Raw genomic sequence first — 16,108 nt, forward strand, 5'->3', positions numbered from 1 at the left:
TTGTGAATGATTGGGTTAGCTCTTTTTTTTCTGTTTTCTGTAAACAGAAAATGATTCAGTGACTTAAACCCAAGACAAGTAAGTACTTCTTCAGGTAACATGCAGTTAAATGCTGTGTTTCTTTCCTAAAAGATGTAGACGTGACCACTGCTTTCACTTAGATGTTTTCTTAGAAGACAGTTCTGCTAAATTAAATATTTAGCACAAACACTTCAGTGACATTTCTTGAAAGTAAAAACATGCATAGGATATGGCTGTAACCCTATGCCCATTTACATAAGAGGGAGCTCCATTGAATTTAACAGAACTGTCTTTCAGGTAAAGTTTTAAAGGCACTTATTCCTGCGTAAAATAAGCATAGTATTGTAGCCTCACAAAAAGTCCCAGAAGATGGACCTATCAGTGAGTATTTCAGTTAGCATACTTAAATAAATAAAATCATCTCACAGCTGACTTTGTATCTGATACTATTTCTCTTAAGTGATCCCTACCAAGAAGCTTTTGTTGAAATAACGCAAGAGATAAACATATACTTTAGATGTTAGTTCTGTAATTTTATTAACTGGGTGCAATGGAAGAATAAACTGGTCGCCAATAAAAGCAAAAAGAAATTCACCACTATTGTGCAATGTAGATCCAAAGTGGTATGAAAGGACAGCTTTGAGCACCAGAAAAATAAAGCCACTATAAGTTGATCAATCCTAGAAGAGTCTTTCGAGAATTATTTAACAAATATAGGTTCATGCCATAATCAAAGAGTTGTGGTTCAATATTTTTGCAACAAAATAATTAATATGGATGCTTGTGGAACTACTGCTGTTTATTATTAAAATCTACATTGAAGTGAGCATAAGAGGAATAGCTCAATAAAAGACCTCTATGCATACATTGCATACAAGCTATTCTGGTTTGATTTCCTAATATATATATTTACCAATTCTTAAATACTAATATGGGGGAAAGAAACTGTCTTAACACCTGAAGTTTATAAGCATCTGAGTTGGACTGTCTGATTTAATATACAAGAGATTCACACTGTGGAAAATAATTTAATAACCATGCTACATATAGAGTCAGATGTATTTTTCCCACAATAGGCATCTTTACCTAAAGAAACCCCATCATTTTTCATCATCTTCAATTTTCTCCAGCTTCAATTCCTGTTCATGTGTACTGATTGGGACTGGCAGATCACCAGCACCTCACACTGTCCAATTGTGTGCTGCACAATGCAGTTCACAAGAGATCTTTCACCTTTATTGCTTAATATCCCAAACTTAATAGTAGGACCTCTTTTCTTTAGTGTGCTTCTATTAGTCTTGAAAGAGGGCCATTTTAGGGTAGTGGTTAAGGCATCAGGTAGAAACCAGGAGACTATAGGTTCTAGTCTTACCTTAGGCATGAAATCAACTGTGTGTTCTTAGCCCTCTGTCTCAGCCCTATGAAGAAGGCAAGGGCAAAAAATCTTGGAGGGACCAGTTCAAGAATGACAAGAGATCAACACAAATAGTCTTGAAAGCCAAATACTAAAAACTTGCTTCTCCTAATGTCATGCAATTTATAGATAATTAGTCAGAAAGTCCAAGTGGATTTACAGAAATGTGGCCCAAAGTACACCCTTCTTCCATTTGGTGTCCCAGTTATGGAACTTTCTTTCAAGTGGTCTCTATTATAAGCTTCTTCCAGAAAACAACTGGATATATATACGAAGACATACCTCACAGCCATCACTGATTCACTTTTAACTTTGACTATTGTTTTCCTTAGTATTTTTAATGAACTATTTTTAATTCTTTTATTAATTAACTGCCAAATTATTTTATTTCAGATAAAGCTGAGGTAAAGATCATCCCTCCTAGGAACACCGCCCTGTCACAGTGAGAATATCTTAGAGTAGGCATCCAAATTTATGCATAGAATATCTAAAAATAAAATGTGCCATCTAGTTTACTCTTTATGTAAGTTTTCAAAGAATGTCATAAACATTACCTGAAAATCTATTTTAGAATTCAAAGATTTAAAATAGATCTTTTAGATTTCAAAGTTCACCAGATTGTGTGACCTTCATCACAATAATTCATACACTATGTGGCTGGATTGTAGTATTCAGGCGGTTCTTTAGTTTTATTTATTTATATTTAAAATATTGATATAGCTGTTCATATTGTAATAACAATCCTAGGTTGGGCACAAAACAGTAAAACAGCAGGAGCCCTTAGATCAAAAACAAAGTATGCATATTATGTAAAGTAAGGTAAGTATGTTTTGTTACTATGTCACTGTTTCATATTTCATGTATCCCAAAAAGTGCCCTTCTTACATATGGAGAAAGATGGGGAATCAATAAGCTGTGCCAAAGTACAAAAACAAATAAACAAAAAACCCACAACCCAAATACAGTACTCAGGGCAGTTCAATACAGCCTGATCATAGTCAGTGAAAAACCAAATGGAATATCCTGGAATGACTACACTTTAATTTAACTATGTTTTTTTTTAGCACTGCTTAATTCACTACTTCATTAGAGCTTTTGCTGTGAAGAGAAAAGCCTTACAATTGCTCAAAGTTACTGTATTATTGGATCATTGTAATTTATAAAAATAAATAGCTAGCTCAACTTGCTTTCCATGGTATCTTTTTTGAATTTTGATATTATGCACAATAGTATCTAATTATATACAACAAAAAGTGGAAATAGTCCCACTAGATTTACAACTAGAGAATGCTCTTTTACTAAAGTTTGAGAGCAACAACATGACACAAATAAAGCACAAAAATGTTAATTAATATAGAAGATATTTTATAATTACCACATATAGATCAAGCTGCTTAATCACTCTATAATTTGCAAATCCCTTTTGTATTTTTATTTCACATAGCCTACACTGGATAAAGTAAAGTATAACTCTTCAGGATATAGAAAGCTTCCTTACTATACCCTTCTCAAATATGTACACAATAATTTTTTGTTTATACATTCTAATTACTAGACCATACTGTACATCAGTTGCAAACGAGTCTTTGAAAGAGATATATGGAATAACAGAATGCTTTTAGGATTTTGACATTTGAACTTTGATAGATATTGTCTGCATCAAAAAAGATTTCCAACCCTTCGTTAAAACATAATTTTATGAGTTGGTTCCATAAGTGTTTATAATTATTCTCTTTTTTGTACAATGATTCCAGTGTTTTCTATGTTACTAGTATTTTCCATCCAAGTCTGATCTTTTGTAACTTAAAAAAGTCATATATGTTTGTAGCGGTTATATGAACAATTAGTGAAGCTTTCAAGGACTTCTGTAACTTCAACATTTGTTACTATTTTGCTTCTTGTATGGTTTATTAACAATATTTAGCCTGTTATTTATATGTTGTCCATGCATATATTTATTCTCATCATGCTCTTAATTTCAGAAAGAACAACTTTGATCCTGATTTGTTCTTTCTATATAATCACATATACTTCAATGTACTTGAGTCACACTATTCACTCTCTTTTATATTTAACCTACATTCATTAGCACCCTTGACTGTTTCTTTTTTTACCACAGGGATTTAAATACTTAAAGTATTTAAAAAATAAGATTTATTTTTCTCCTGATATATCCAACTCTCATTTACCTGAAAGCAAATGATACACAGACATTTTTGCTTCTTTCAACAAACATTCACATAATGAGCTATTTATTATTTTTCCCTATTTTTATCAACAATCTAAAAGTGTCCCCAAATTCAATTAATTGCTGTTTTCTTGCCTTTATTTGTAACTTATAGTTCATTCTAGTACACAGTCTCTCTATAAGGAAACCACAGCGATCTTTTCTACAGGTAGACTTCAATCTACAACCATTTGTTCAGTGATTTTTTGAAGTTATGATGGTGCTGAATGAATGGTGGCTACCCAGGTCCTTGCGGTTCCTGATGCCCCAGAATCCTTGCGATTACATGATTCCGATCTTGGCACTTGGCAACTGATTTTTCTATTATCACCATTTGCTAGAATATAGCATACAACTATCACCAACCTTCATATTTATTTTCATATGTACCTACAACAAATTAGGTGATACCAATTCATAGATTTTGTGATATATGCTTTAGCCCTTTTATTTATAATTGCATCTTTACTCTTCTGCATATACTGTATTCATCAAGTTTACTTACTAACTCAGAATAACTTATTTCACATCTATTACATCCTTTCCCTTTCTTTCAGTTTTACCAAAATTTCATTCATTCATTCATTCGTTTGTTCATTCATTAATTCTTATGGAGCTACCTCTTAGATAAATGAGCATAGGATTACAGCCAAATCCTATGCATGTTTTTACTTTCAAGAAATGTCACTGAAATGTTTGTGGTACATATTTAATTTAGTAGAACTGTCTTGTAAGTAAACATGTAAGTGAAAGCCGTCGTCATTTCTACATCTTTTGGGAGAGAAACGTAGCATTTAACTGCATGTTACTCGAATAAGTACTTACTTGTCCTGTATTTAAATTACTGATATTCATTCAATCATCTGGAGTTCACTTATTACAGAAGGTAAACTCTTCCAGACCTACTTTCTGATATTCTCTGGACCTTTTCCATGTAGGTGGAACATGAAATCCTGTTGTTGTTTTTTTACCAAATCAGACAATTTATCCGTTATCTGTCCATTTATCTATTCCAGTGACAAGCAATGCTAGAGGCTCAGAGGACAGCCATTCCTATTCCCTAAACTTTTAAATGGAGATTCTTGGATTGAATTTGGACCATGTACTCTGACCTCTGGTATTAGCAACCCTATTCTGCTACTGTGCTTTGGCACTAACCTTTTGTTCATATCTGTGCATGTGGAACAAGGTTAAAACTTACCATCGTTTTAAAAAGGTAGTCAATGAATAACATTCATTAGTGTGTGAAGCACAAAAATCTATTTTTATCACTTTTCTTTCAAAAATTCCCAGGATATTAGTAATTTTTCTTTGGTTGCACAATTAGGAATAAGGCTTGCAATATTGTTGGAAACTCTGGAAGCTATTTCCCATTTTATTGTTAGTATAAATAGTGCAGCATCTGTTCCCTCAGTGTGTATCATTTTGTGAAAGAAAAGACCTGAAGCCAAATTCCATTTTTTATTCATAAACACTTGTTGAAGAAAAGCCAATGGCAAACCAAACATACGTCAGCAAACCCATCCAAATCTCAGGCTGTTCATTTTCATTCTTTGGCTTTAACTGAGAAAAACAAAACTCAATATCTCTCCATCTAATTCTATTAAATAGTGGTTATCTAGTGCAATAAAAACAAGCTGTCTTAAATTACTGTAGTTTGTTTCCCTGTATCCTTATTTAAAGTGCCAACCTCATTTACCAAAAAGTCATTTTCAAATTAATTTGCACTTTTCTGAATTAAAAGCAGAAATTAAAAATTTTAGAGGGATTCCTTACGCTAAAATAAGTTGCAGTTAACACCTCACAAATCTCAAGCTTTTACCTTCAAATATGATTTTTCAGGCACAAACTGAGTGCATTAACTCATCTTGAAACCAGTACAACTACTAGACATAGTTAAATGAGAACATAATATGTGGTAGGCCTGTGTAACCTATGAATATCCAAAGTAAATACTGCCCACCATCCATAGAGGTTGATCTTAATTTGATTGACATTGCTCAGATTCCAGCCAATCACATCTTTTTGGGATATACTATGAATTAAGGAACTAATTGCCTCTAATCCCCAGCTCATGACATTATTTCTATGTTGCTTCCATGGGCCAGCCTCCTTCCCTAAGATGTCAAATATTGGTTCCATCTCTCTATGTTCCAATTCTCCACTTCTGACTTTTTTAGCCTTTACTTGTTGCAGAGAGTAAGTATTAATGACTAGTTATTAATTACTCATTACAGTAGTACTATTAATTAATTACCATAGTAAGGATCTATTACTATTATGGAGGATTTACTACTATTATCATTGTAAGGATTAACTGGTTTAAAAATGGAGAAGAAAATGGGGAAGGAAAATGGGGAAAGAAAAAAAAAGCCGAAGAGTTGAAACAAGAAAGAATGGGAACAATGAAAGACATGAGGTGCTTACGGTACATGATTTTTTGCTGCATAAACTAACAATCCTCTTAGAATGACATTACAATAAGTGTATGTGTGTGTGTTGGGAATATTGGGAGAAAGTGTACAGTACTTTAGGATTTGGACTCATCCATTATTGCTCCCCCTGGCAGAGAGTTATTGAAGTAATGTAGCCTTGGCTAAAACAGCAACTCTCTGATCTGTCCAGACTCCAACTAGTGATTCACTGATACTAATGTGCAGAATACCAATAAAGGAGAAGATTTGTAGCTCAGGGTTGAACTGTGGAGTCTTTGGTGCCTTCTGAGCTTGGTTATTTTCTTGGAGATGTTTCATTACCCAAACTAAATAATATAATCAGTGGTAGTCTAGTGCTGATGATGTTACATGGTTTGGGTATGAAACTTCTGCAAGAAAATAACCAAACTCTGAGAGCAGAGTTAGGAGTCTTAGTAATAATGAGATCATGTTGTTCTGGATATTAAAGTAATGGCTGGGCAGCCCTTTGGCAAATATGCACCTATACTGTAGACTGCATGTTGAGAATGGGGTTGGGTTAAATCATTTTTAATGTTTATTTGCTTACTAAATTTATATGGCTATACATCTTATATAAGCACTTCTAAGCAGCTAGCATAATAAATATATCAGCACAATAATGGGACATGATAAATAACACATAACATTAAAAAAGAAGCAATCAACAACAAATCCACCCATCTTCCTCCTAGTTCCCACACAGGAGAGAAAAGGACTTATGAAAGACCAGCAGAGTTGGGGCTAATCTAATCTCAGGAAAAATGGTATTCCAGAGGGTAAGTGGTGCTACAGAACATCAGGCCCATTTCCTGATGATGTAACATGAGAGTACTAAGGCGCAGCCATAAATTGCTGGTGTTGCTGCATTCTGAACTGATTTCAGCTTCTGAATTTTCTTCAAAGCAACCCCATATAGAAAGCATTGCAGTAATCTACTTGGGAGTGTCCAGAACATGAGTGGCAGCATGCAGTGCCACCTGACTTGGAAAGAATGAAATTAGTATATAATTGAATTGTCCAGAACTCTGGTAGTTCCCCAGTGCTCCAGGATCTTTGAAAAATATAGTTCAGTGGTTCTGAGATCACATCTGCTGGTTCCTTCAGAACCATGAGGTGTAATCAATCTGGTCCTGGTGATTTGAACTCATCTAGAATGGACAGGTACTCACTTACCATTTTCTTGTCTATTTTAACTTGTGTTTCTAATCTATTTTTTTACGGTACTGTTTTTGATAGGTTGGACTGTTTTTTTCTTTTGTGTAAAGACGGATGTAAAAACAAGTTAAATAGTTCTGCTTTCTCCCTGTTGCTTGTCACCTTCTTGTCACTTTCTCCCACTAATGGACCAATTATTTCCTTAACTTTTTCTTTTTTTTTACATGTCGAAAGAAGCTTTTTTGTTATTTTTTAATTTGTCACAAGCCTTAGTTCATTTTGAGCTTTAACTTTTCTCACTTCATTTTTGCAGGCTCAGGCTATTTGCTGATATTCTGCCTTAGTTATGTGCCCCTCTTTCCACTTTTTGTACTTGTCCTTTTTGCTTTCAGTTTCTTTATGCAGCCATGCTGATTTCTTTTGAGAGCTGTTATTTTTCTTCTTTGTTGGTATAGAAAAACCAAATGCACAGGTACAGTATAGGTGGTACAATAGTAGTAACTATGAAAGGCATCTTGGAGTCCTAGTGGACTTAAATATGAGCCAGCAGTGTGCTACAGCTGCCAAAAAAGCCAACACAGTGCTAGGTTGCATTAACCCCAAGGTTCCTGTAGCTTCAACACCTTTTATCATTTCATCTCTGTTAGTGAGAATTAGGTCCAATATGGCTAATCCCCTAGTTCCCTTCTCTACTTTTGGGGAGACAAAGTTGTCTGCTAGGTTTGTCAGGAATCTGTTTGATCTTCCACTTGGTGCAGAGTTTGTCTCCCAGTTGATGTCAGGGTAATTAACATCCCCCATTACTATTGTGATGTGCTTCCTAATTATCTTAGTTAGCTGACTAGCAAAAAGTTCATCTATTTCCTCCGTTTGGTTGGGTGGCCCATAGCAGGGGTCCCCAACCCCTGGTCCGTGGGCCAGTACCAGGCTGCGGCATGCCAGCAACCAGTCTGCACAAATAAGCAAAGTCCCATCCACGAGATGCAGGCAGCACACAAAACCACACACCCTCTGGTCCACGGAAAAACCTCTCTCCACGGAACCAGTCCCTGGTTGAGGACCTCTGACCTATAGTATACACCTATGGCAATGTCATTTCCCCCCCTTTTATATTGACCCAAATGCACTCAAAACTGTTTTCATCATTGTTGTGCTCTATTTGTTTAGATATGTACTTATTTTTTTATAGAGAGCAACCCCAACTTTTCTTTTATTTGGTCTTTCTTTCAAATAATTTAAATCTGTCTAGCTTTATGTTCCTTTTGTGGGTTTCATCCCACCAGGTTTCTGTAATGGCAATAATATCATATCTGCCCTCGTTTATCTGAATTTCTAAGTCACCCTGTTTATTGCTCATGTATAGACATTTTGAATCCTTTATGACCCTGTGTTTACTTTCTACATAACCTGTGTGGTGCCTGAGTTCCGTTATTTCGTTACCACCTGTTTGATTAGTGCACTTGGTGTGCACTAATTAGTGCACTTGGTGTGCACAAAAGCTTGATTTTGTTTGACAGCAAGGTTGATATTCTTATTCGCATGCACATCTATGTTGCATGCACTGATAACCCCATTATTTTTAGATTGCAGGGGACAGGAATGTTCTGTATCAATTAACTCAGTGTTCCCGTTGTTCAGCTTAAATATTTAATTCTAACATAAACAAAAATCACGTGAATAATTTCAAATTCCAATAAAACAATCTTTTACTTTTTAATTTGAGCTAATTAAGTTTCTTATCCTCTGATTTCTTAATCTAAACAGCATATTTGTCTCTAAATTATTTCTAAATTTTTCATTCAGAAATAGGGCAAAAGTTAATAATAGATCACATATTTTGCAAGCATGAATTCTATATCCACACCACCAGATTAGGTCAGCTTGTTTAGACCCCTAGAGATCTATATATTGTATAACAGACATATTAATAGATATTTTCTATTCTATATACCTATTAGCAGATGCTTTCTGCTGGAAAAGAAAAAGAAATTGTTTCTCAGAAATTTCTAATAAAAAGTACATTCAGGTTGCATACAGTTTGTATGCAGTGGATTGTCCATCATTAATATAAATGATATTAAGGTGAATGAGCTGTACTTAGCTGTTATTCTACAATAGAGAGTGTAATATACAATATATTATAGATCAATAATTATCTGCTTTTTAAATGTATTGTCTGAATTATGATTTTTCATTTTTAATCTTCATGCTTACCTACACAGAGGTTGCCCAGAAGAAATTTTTATGGATCTGCAGTGAGAAATTCCCAGTGGATTGTGCCTAATACCTTCAGAAAGCCCATAAATGGAGGAAACCAAAACAATCTCCCTTCACCACCCTTTGTCCCATCTTCTGGCTAATATTATATTGAGTCTGGCCTTGCAGTTTCCTTTTGGCTAGTTTGGCTGATAGCAGCTGATATACTCCTTCCTTGTGAATTTCTGCAATCTGCTTTTAAAACTATCTGAATCTGTAGTCATCATTGTGGAAACTAATTCCGTATTGACTGCACTATTCAATAAGTTTATTGGATAACTCAGCTTTTTAGCAATAGCAATAGCACTTAGATTTCTATAATACTTCATAGTACTTTATAGCCCTTTCTAAGTGGTTTGCAGAGTCAGCATATTGCTTCCAACAATGTGGATCCTCATTTTACCAATCTTGGAAGGATGAAAGGCTGAGTCAACCTTGAGCCAGTCAGGACTGAACTCCTAGCAGTGGATAGAGTCAGCAACAATACTGCATTCTAATCACTACACCACCATGGTTCTTTTAGTATTTGAAATCCTCCACTTTTCCCATACTACCTTTTCTTTTTCTGTAACACAGAGGAGGTACTTTGATCAGTAGGTGGCAGACTATTCATCAATGAGACTGTTAACCCGGGTTCTAGATTTTGGAATGCCTTAGTATAGTGTCTTCAGCTGCAGTATTAAAATGCAGGGTTATGATTCAATCACATACTGCAATACTAATTATACCATTTTTCTTTGTATCACTTTTGATTAATGTCATCTAACATTCATTTTTATCCCCTAAATTCATTATACACTATGGCCACATTTATTATTGCTCTAGTTTTCTTTTGCAGAGTTGTGAAACAGCTTCCTTACCTTGGCACACATTATGATCGTTTGCCTCATACCCAGCTGCACACTGTATCCGAGATGGTACCTGATCTGGAGGCGTCCGACGGATGATGGGATTACCATTTCTGCTACCAGTCTCTGATACTGTTTCTTCTTGACCATTATTGACAATGATCTGGGCTGATCTGGGTAGACAGAGGTATCCTCCAAAGTGATTAACACATTTCATTCCACCTTTACATGCTTCGTGAACAATTTCACACTCATCAATATCTGTGATTAGTAAAGACAAGAAGAAAAAGAGCTATTAAACAGAGTGAGCTCTATGTTCTTTGTTATGAATAATAATCTCAAATAAACAGTAGTTTTCAGGAAATTATCAATAATTAGTATAAAAAGTGGACTGATGAATGAACAACTATAAAACTAAGCATCAGATGACAGGTTCATGTTCTCTATTAGAGATGTGTCTATGGTTTTGAATAGGTAGTATAACAAACCCTACCTATACTGTAATACAGCAGACAGGCAATACATTCTGATTTTGAGTACGCTATTAAAATATGTATTTGATTTTGTAAATGTGTTCCCCTAACTAGAGTATATTGGAAGATGAACACTACTCTGGAAAAGAGGAGTAGATTTATTTAATTATTTTTTAAATAAAAGAAGGAAAGAGAGATGGAATCCTGGAACACATTTTCTAATCAGCAGTCATCAGGAAGGATCAGATTCTCTTACTATACCAGCCTTCCCGCCACAAAATAGCTTCCTTGTTGAAGCAATGGAGTCCAAGATTGAGGGTACTGAGTGACTTTAATCAGCCTTCTCTTGACATGGGTCAGGGGTGGCTCATGTAACACTGTCTCCTTATAAGCTTCTGAATGCAATTCAGATCTCTAAAGCTATACATGGTACAGGTCTGGTTATTGGCAGAACCCCGTCTCCTTTTGTCTCTGTTCCACTAGATATGCTTGGATCCCTTCTATGATCTAAGTCACCTTGTAGGATCCAAGAAACAGATTATCTCTATCAAGTGCTTTTCGTTTGGAACACCATATGCTCTGAGATTAAGATGGTCCTGACCCTGACAGTCTTTCATAAAACCTTGAAAACCTGGTTTCCATCATCTAAGCCTGTTTTGTAATGATTTGGAATATATCTGTAGTGTAGTCTTGGTTGTGCTGTATGTAATGTGCTTCTGTTTTTGTTTTATTATATTTTCTTTTAATGTTTTTAATCCTCCCTTAGCTAACAAGCTGCTTTCATGAGTTGGGCAGCCATATAAATTATTTAAGTAAATCATTCATATAAAATATGACAGGACTGATGAACTATTCAGCCATATGTGTGCATTTTATAAAATTGTACACTTGTACAATCCAAAAAGAACAACCCATGTGGATCATTGTCATTGGATCAAAAAAGAAAAAAAAGTATCAGGAGGTGACTCAAAACACAGACAATTGGGATAACTACTGCTATTAAAGATATGGCTCCAAATTTGAATATATGAAAACCTCTACATTTTCCCCATTGCCTTCTCCATAAACAGCTTCCACTCGGAAATCTATGGATGAAATTTTATTATGCAAGATAAGTACTTCTGACAGATATGAAAATATTAATGCACATCTTAATATAGTATACTGTACCTTTGCATCGCTGCATGAGGGGGTCCCATTCATAACCATCTGTGCATTGCTGCATAGAAAATAAACAAAATCCAGAAAAATAGATTAAATGCAGTGATGTAAAGCCACAAAATGATTGATGAATAGGCATATTTTCATTCATCACAACTATATATTATGCTTCATACAGGATTTTTAAAGAATTTTTTCACAGCAATTATCAAAACATTATCCCTGTGGAGTTCTGCATTCAATCTTTTTATACCCCACGAATCTCTATATCATCTAGGCTGCTGCATGATCTTGCTGAAATTTTGTTGATAATACTTAGAAGACTCTTTAATTAATTTATTTGAAGAATCAAAGATTAATCTATCATTAAAGTACTACACAATTATTTCTAGATAGTTCAGTATTTTAACATTTTTTACAATATTTTGTTTAAACCTCCTACCTCTGTCAGAACCATGTAAATTTAGTATCAGCCCTTAGCCTAGACCAGCCTCCTAGATTTGAATGGCAGAAGCTCAAGGTTTCCATTCCTGAGCTCTCCATTTTAAAGATGCCACAGAGACTACGGGTAGTCCTCAAGTTATTACCACAATTGCTAAGTGAAACATTGATTAATGAATTTTGATCCATTTTATGACTTTTCTTGCCAAAGTTGTTAAGTGAATCATTGCAGCTGTTAATAACCTGTTTTTTTAAGAATCTGGCTTCCCCATTGACTTTGCTTGTCAGAAGGCTGCAAAAGTTGATCACATCACCACAGGACACTGCAACCATCATAAATATGAACCAGTTCCAAGCATCTGAATTTTGATCACCTGACCATGGGGATGCTGCAACTGTTACTAAGTGTGAAAAACAGTCATAAGTCACTTTTTCCAGTGCCGTTGTAACTTTGAACGGTCACTAAATGAACTGTTGTAAGTCAAGGACTACCCGTACATTACATTTGAACATACTTCTCCAACCTGGCATCCTCCTTAAGTATTGGATGACAACTTCCCAAATTGCCATAGTAGTAAGGAATCTTATATCTTTAAGAAGTATCTCATAATTATCAAGTCATAAAACTAATGAGAATTATAATCCATACACTAAGATAACAGCAGATTGGGAAAATTGGCTTAGAAGAATAAGCATATTTTCAAGTCCCTGTCAGAACTTCCAACTAACTTTTCTTGGACTACCTTGGTTGGGTTTGGTATTCACTGACTTATATCTCATCACAGGATGTACACAAAATTTGCTTTGTGCTCTTTAAAACAAATGCTTTAAAAGAATATTTCCTTAAAGCAGCTTTCTACATATCTCTGCCATTAGCTAAACTAGATTGCAGTTCTTGTTATCCTTTGATACATTGGAGCTACAGTCCAAATTTCTGGAGGACACAAGGAATCTGCTCTAAGATGTATTGCATCTAGGATACTTAAAGTTGAAACCAGCATTCTGAATTATGTTTGGATCTAACTGGCTACTGAACTAATGATTGTCTAGTAAAAGTGAGATTTCTGGTTTAGATACAGGGTTATTTGTTGGCAAGGCTTTCTAAATCATCTCACTGGAAATCGCAGATTCTCTGAATGAATAAAAGATAATATTTTTGAAAACTCTCTAACATACTATATATTTTCTCTCTCTTTCTCTCTCCCTTTAAAATATTATCTTTACCGTGTATGTGATAGTTTCATCTGTTTCTTGTGAGTGTCCTGTAGCAAGGATCAGAGCAGTAAGGATAGCAAAGATGACCATGATGAATCTAAAAATAAATAACATCCATTTTTAAAATGCTTGATATATACTCACACAAAGATAGGCATCTCCATGCGTTTTATGTTACTTTCAGCTAAAAGTACCCTGCTATTCAATAAAACAATTATTTAGGCTGCAGCATTTGAAATTGCTGTGTAAAATAATTCCTCTTTACCTAAATGAAAAACAAGGTTCCAGGAGAAAGATTCTAGCTTTCTTCATGCAGCTAAATATCAGAACAAAAAATCCATTCAATCGTGCAATTTCCCCAGACAGGGTTTTACCACTAAGATCTAAGAGCATGGCTGAAAGCACCCTTCTGAATTTAACAGGTTTTGTAAAGAAAAAAAAATATCATTCAACTAGCTTATTGGATGGCCAGTCACAGGCAAAAGAACCCGCACTCTGTCTACTAATTATATTTAAATGTGTTCACTACAGTATGTGCACAATATTTACAATGCTGCTACAGAATAGCATCCATTTGGTAAATAAATTAAAAGGTTTGTTGTTAGCATTACTAAAATACACACAGATATGATGTTCAAGTGACCTGCTCCATCACTGATGTGCTCCATCAGATATGACATGCTCCATCACTGGAGATTTTTAAGAAGAGATTGGACAACCATTTGTCTGAAATGGTACAGGTCTCCTGCTTGAGCAGGGGGTTGGACTAGAAGACCTCCAAGGTCACTCCTAGTGGTCAATCACTTAAATATGAGCCAGCAGTGTGCTGCAGCTGCCCAAAAAGCCAACACAGTGCTGGGCTGCATTAACAGAGGGATAGAATCAAGATCACGTGAAGTGTTAATACCACTTTACAATGCCTTGGTAAGGCCACACTTGGAATACTGCATCCAGTTCCGGTCACTGCGATGTAAAAAAGATGTTGAGACTCTATAAAGAATACAAAGAAAAGCAACAAAGATGATTAGGGGACTGGAGGCTAAAACATATAAGGAACGGTTGCTAGAATTAGGTATGTCTAGTTTAATGAAGAGAAGGATGAGGAGTGACATGATAGCAGTGTTTCAATATCTCAGAGGCTGCCACAAAAAAGAGGGAGTCAAGCTATTCTCCAAAGCACCTGAAGGCAGGACAAGAAGCAACGGATGGAAACTAACCAAAGAGAAAAGCAATCTAGAACTAAGGATAATTTTTCTGACAGTTAGAACAATTAATCAATGGAACAATCTGCCTCCAGAAGCTGTGAATGCTCCAACACTGGAAGTTTTAAAGAAGAGACTGGGCAACCATTTGTCTGAAATGATTTAGTGTTTCCTGCCAGAGCAAGGGGTTGGACTAGATGACCTCCAAGATCCCTTCTAACTTTTTTCATCATCATCATCATCATCATCATCGATCATCGCATAGTCAGCCAGATGTTCAGACTGGATTTGGCATTTTTCTCTACCTATCGAGTCCTTACCCAGGACCTGGGATAGGTAGATATGGATGTTTGATGGTATTACAGATATCGTCGCAGGATGGAAGCAGTTCCTAGTAAGGCCGCCTTTTGCAATTGACTAATGGCGAATTTGTCAATGCCAATGGTGTTCAAGTGGTGCTCCAGTTGTTTTGGGATTGCACCCAAGGAGCCTATTACTATTGGTACTACCCTTGCTTGCTTTTGCCACAGTAATAGGCAATTGTAGGTTTTTGTATTTTTTTATCTTCTCCAGTTCTTTCTCGTCTATTCTGCTGTGTCCAGGCACTGCCATGTCCACTATCCAGACTTTTTTGTCATTATTATTATTATTATTGTTGTTATTAATATTATTATTATTTCAACTCTATTATTCTGTTACACAAATATTGGAAGATTTTATGAAACTTCTCCCCAAGACAGAAGAAAAGAGCAGAGCTGCTGGGATAAATTATGGGGAAGGGTTCCGAGGCATATAGCCCTAAAGGAAGTTGGCATTAGTATATTTCCAGAATTGGAAATAAAAATATAAGCATTATAATAAAGCAAAACAGATTGTGCCCAATATCTTATTTAAAGCAACGTTATTTATGTAATCACAAAGCACTTTTGTGAAATCCAGACATTTAAAAGAGTTTATTTTTTTTTAACTTTTATGGAAACAAATTAAACACCTGCAGTCATTCTGAATGTTGTAGTATAACTGCTGTAATTAAATACCAGATATAAGCAAACACAGAACAACAATCCAAAGAACAAAAATGAAATCAATCATTTAATATTTTGTTGGCCAAAAACTTTCAGTACTGTTAACAAAACTCTCTGGATTTTAATTTAAGCCACAGTGCTGCAACTGGTGACTCTGGGCCAGTCCAAAGTAGGTCACAAGGTTGTGGTTGCAGAATAACTAGGACTATGAGTA

The 16,108-nt window shown here is 35.3% G+C and overlaps 1 protein-coding gene across 1 annotated transcript in view; it reads right to left on the minus strand.

The window, feature by feature from the left end:
• EFEMP1 (EGF containing fibulin extracellular matrix protein 1) overlaps nucleotides 1–16,108 on the minus strand; it is a 58,119-nt gene that overhangs the window by 23,980 nt on the left and 18,031 nt on the right. The window contains exons 2-4 of the mRNA XM_039344376.1: nucleotides 13,677–13,764; nucleotides 12,021–12,069; nucleotides 10,390–10,638 (exon numbers count right to left, since the gene is read on the minus strand). Of these exons, the coding sequence (XP_039200310.1) occupies nucleotides 10,390–10,638; nucleotides 12,021–12,069; nucleotides 13,677–13,757 (379 nt within the window). The 5' untranslated portion in view covers nucleotides 13,758–13,764. The remainder of the gene's footprint in view (nucleotides 1–10,389; nucleotides 10,639–12,020; nucleotides 12,070–13,676; nucleotides 13,765–16,108) is intronic.

This window comes from Crotalus tigris, unplaced genomic scaffold (assembly GCF_016545835.1).
Source record: "Crotalus tigris isolate CLP2741 ecotype Arizona unplaced genomic scaffold, ASM1654583v1 scf7180000017903.3850313, whole genome shotgun sequence".
NCBI classification, from domain to species: domain Eukaryota; kingdom Metazoa; phylum Chordata; class Lepidosauria; order Squamata; family Viperidae; genus Crotalus; species Crotalus tigris.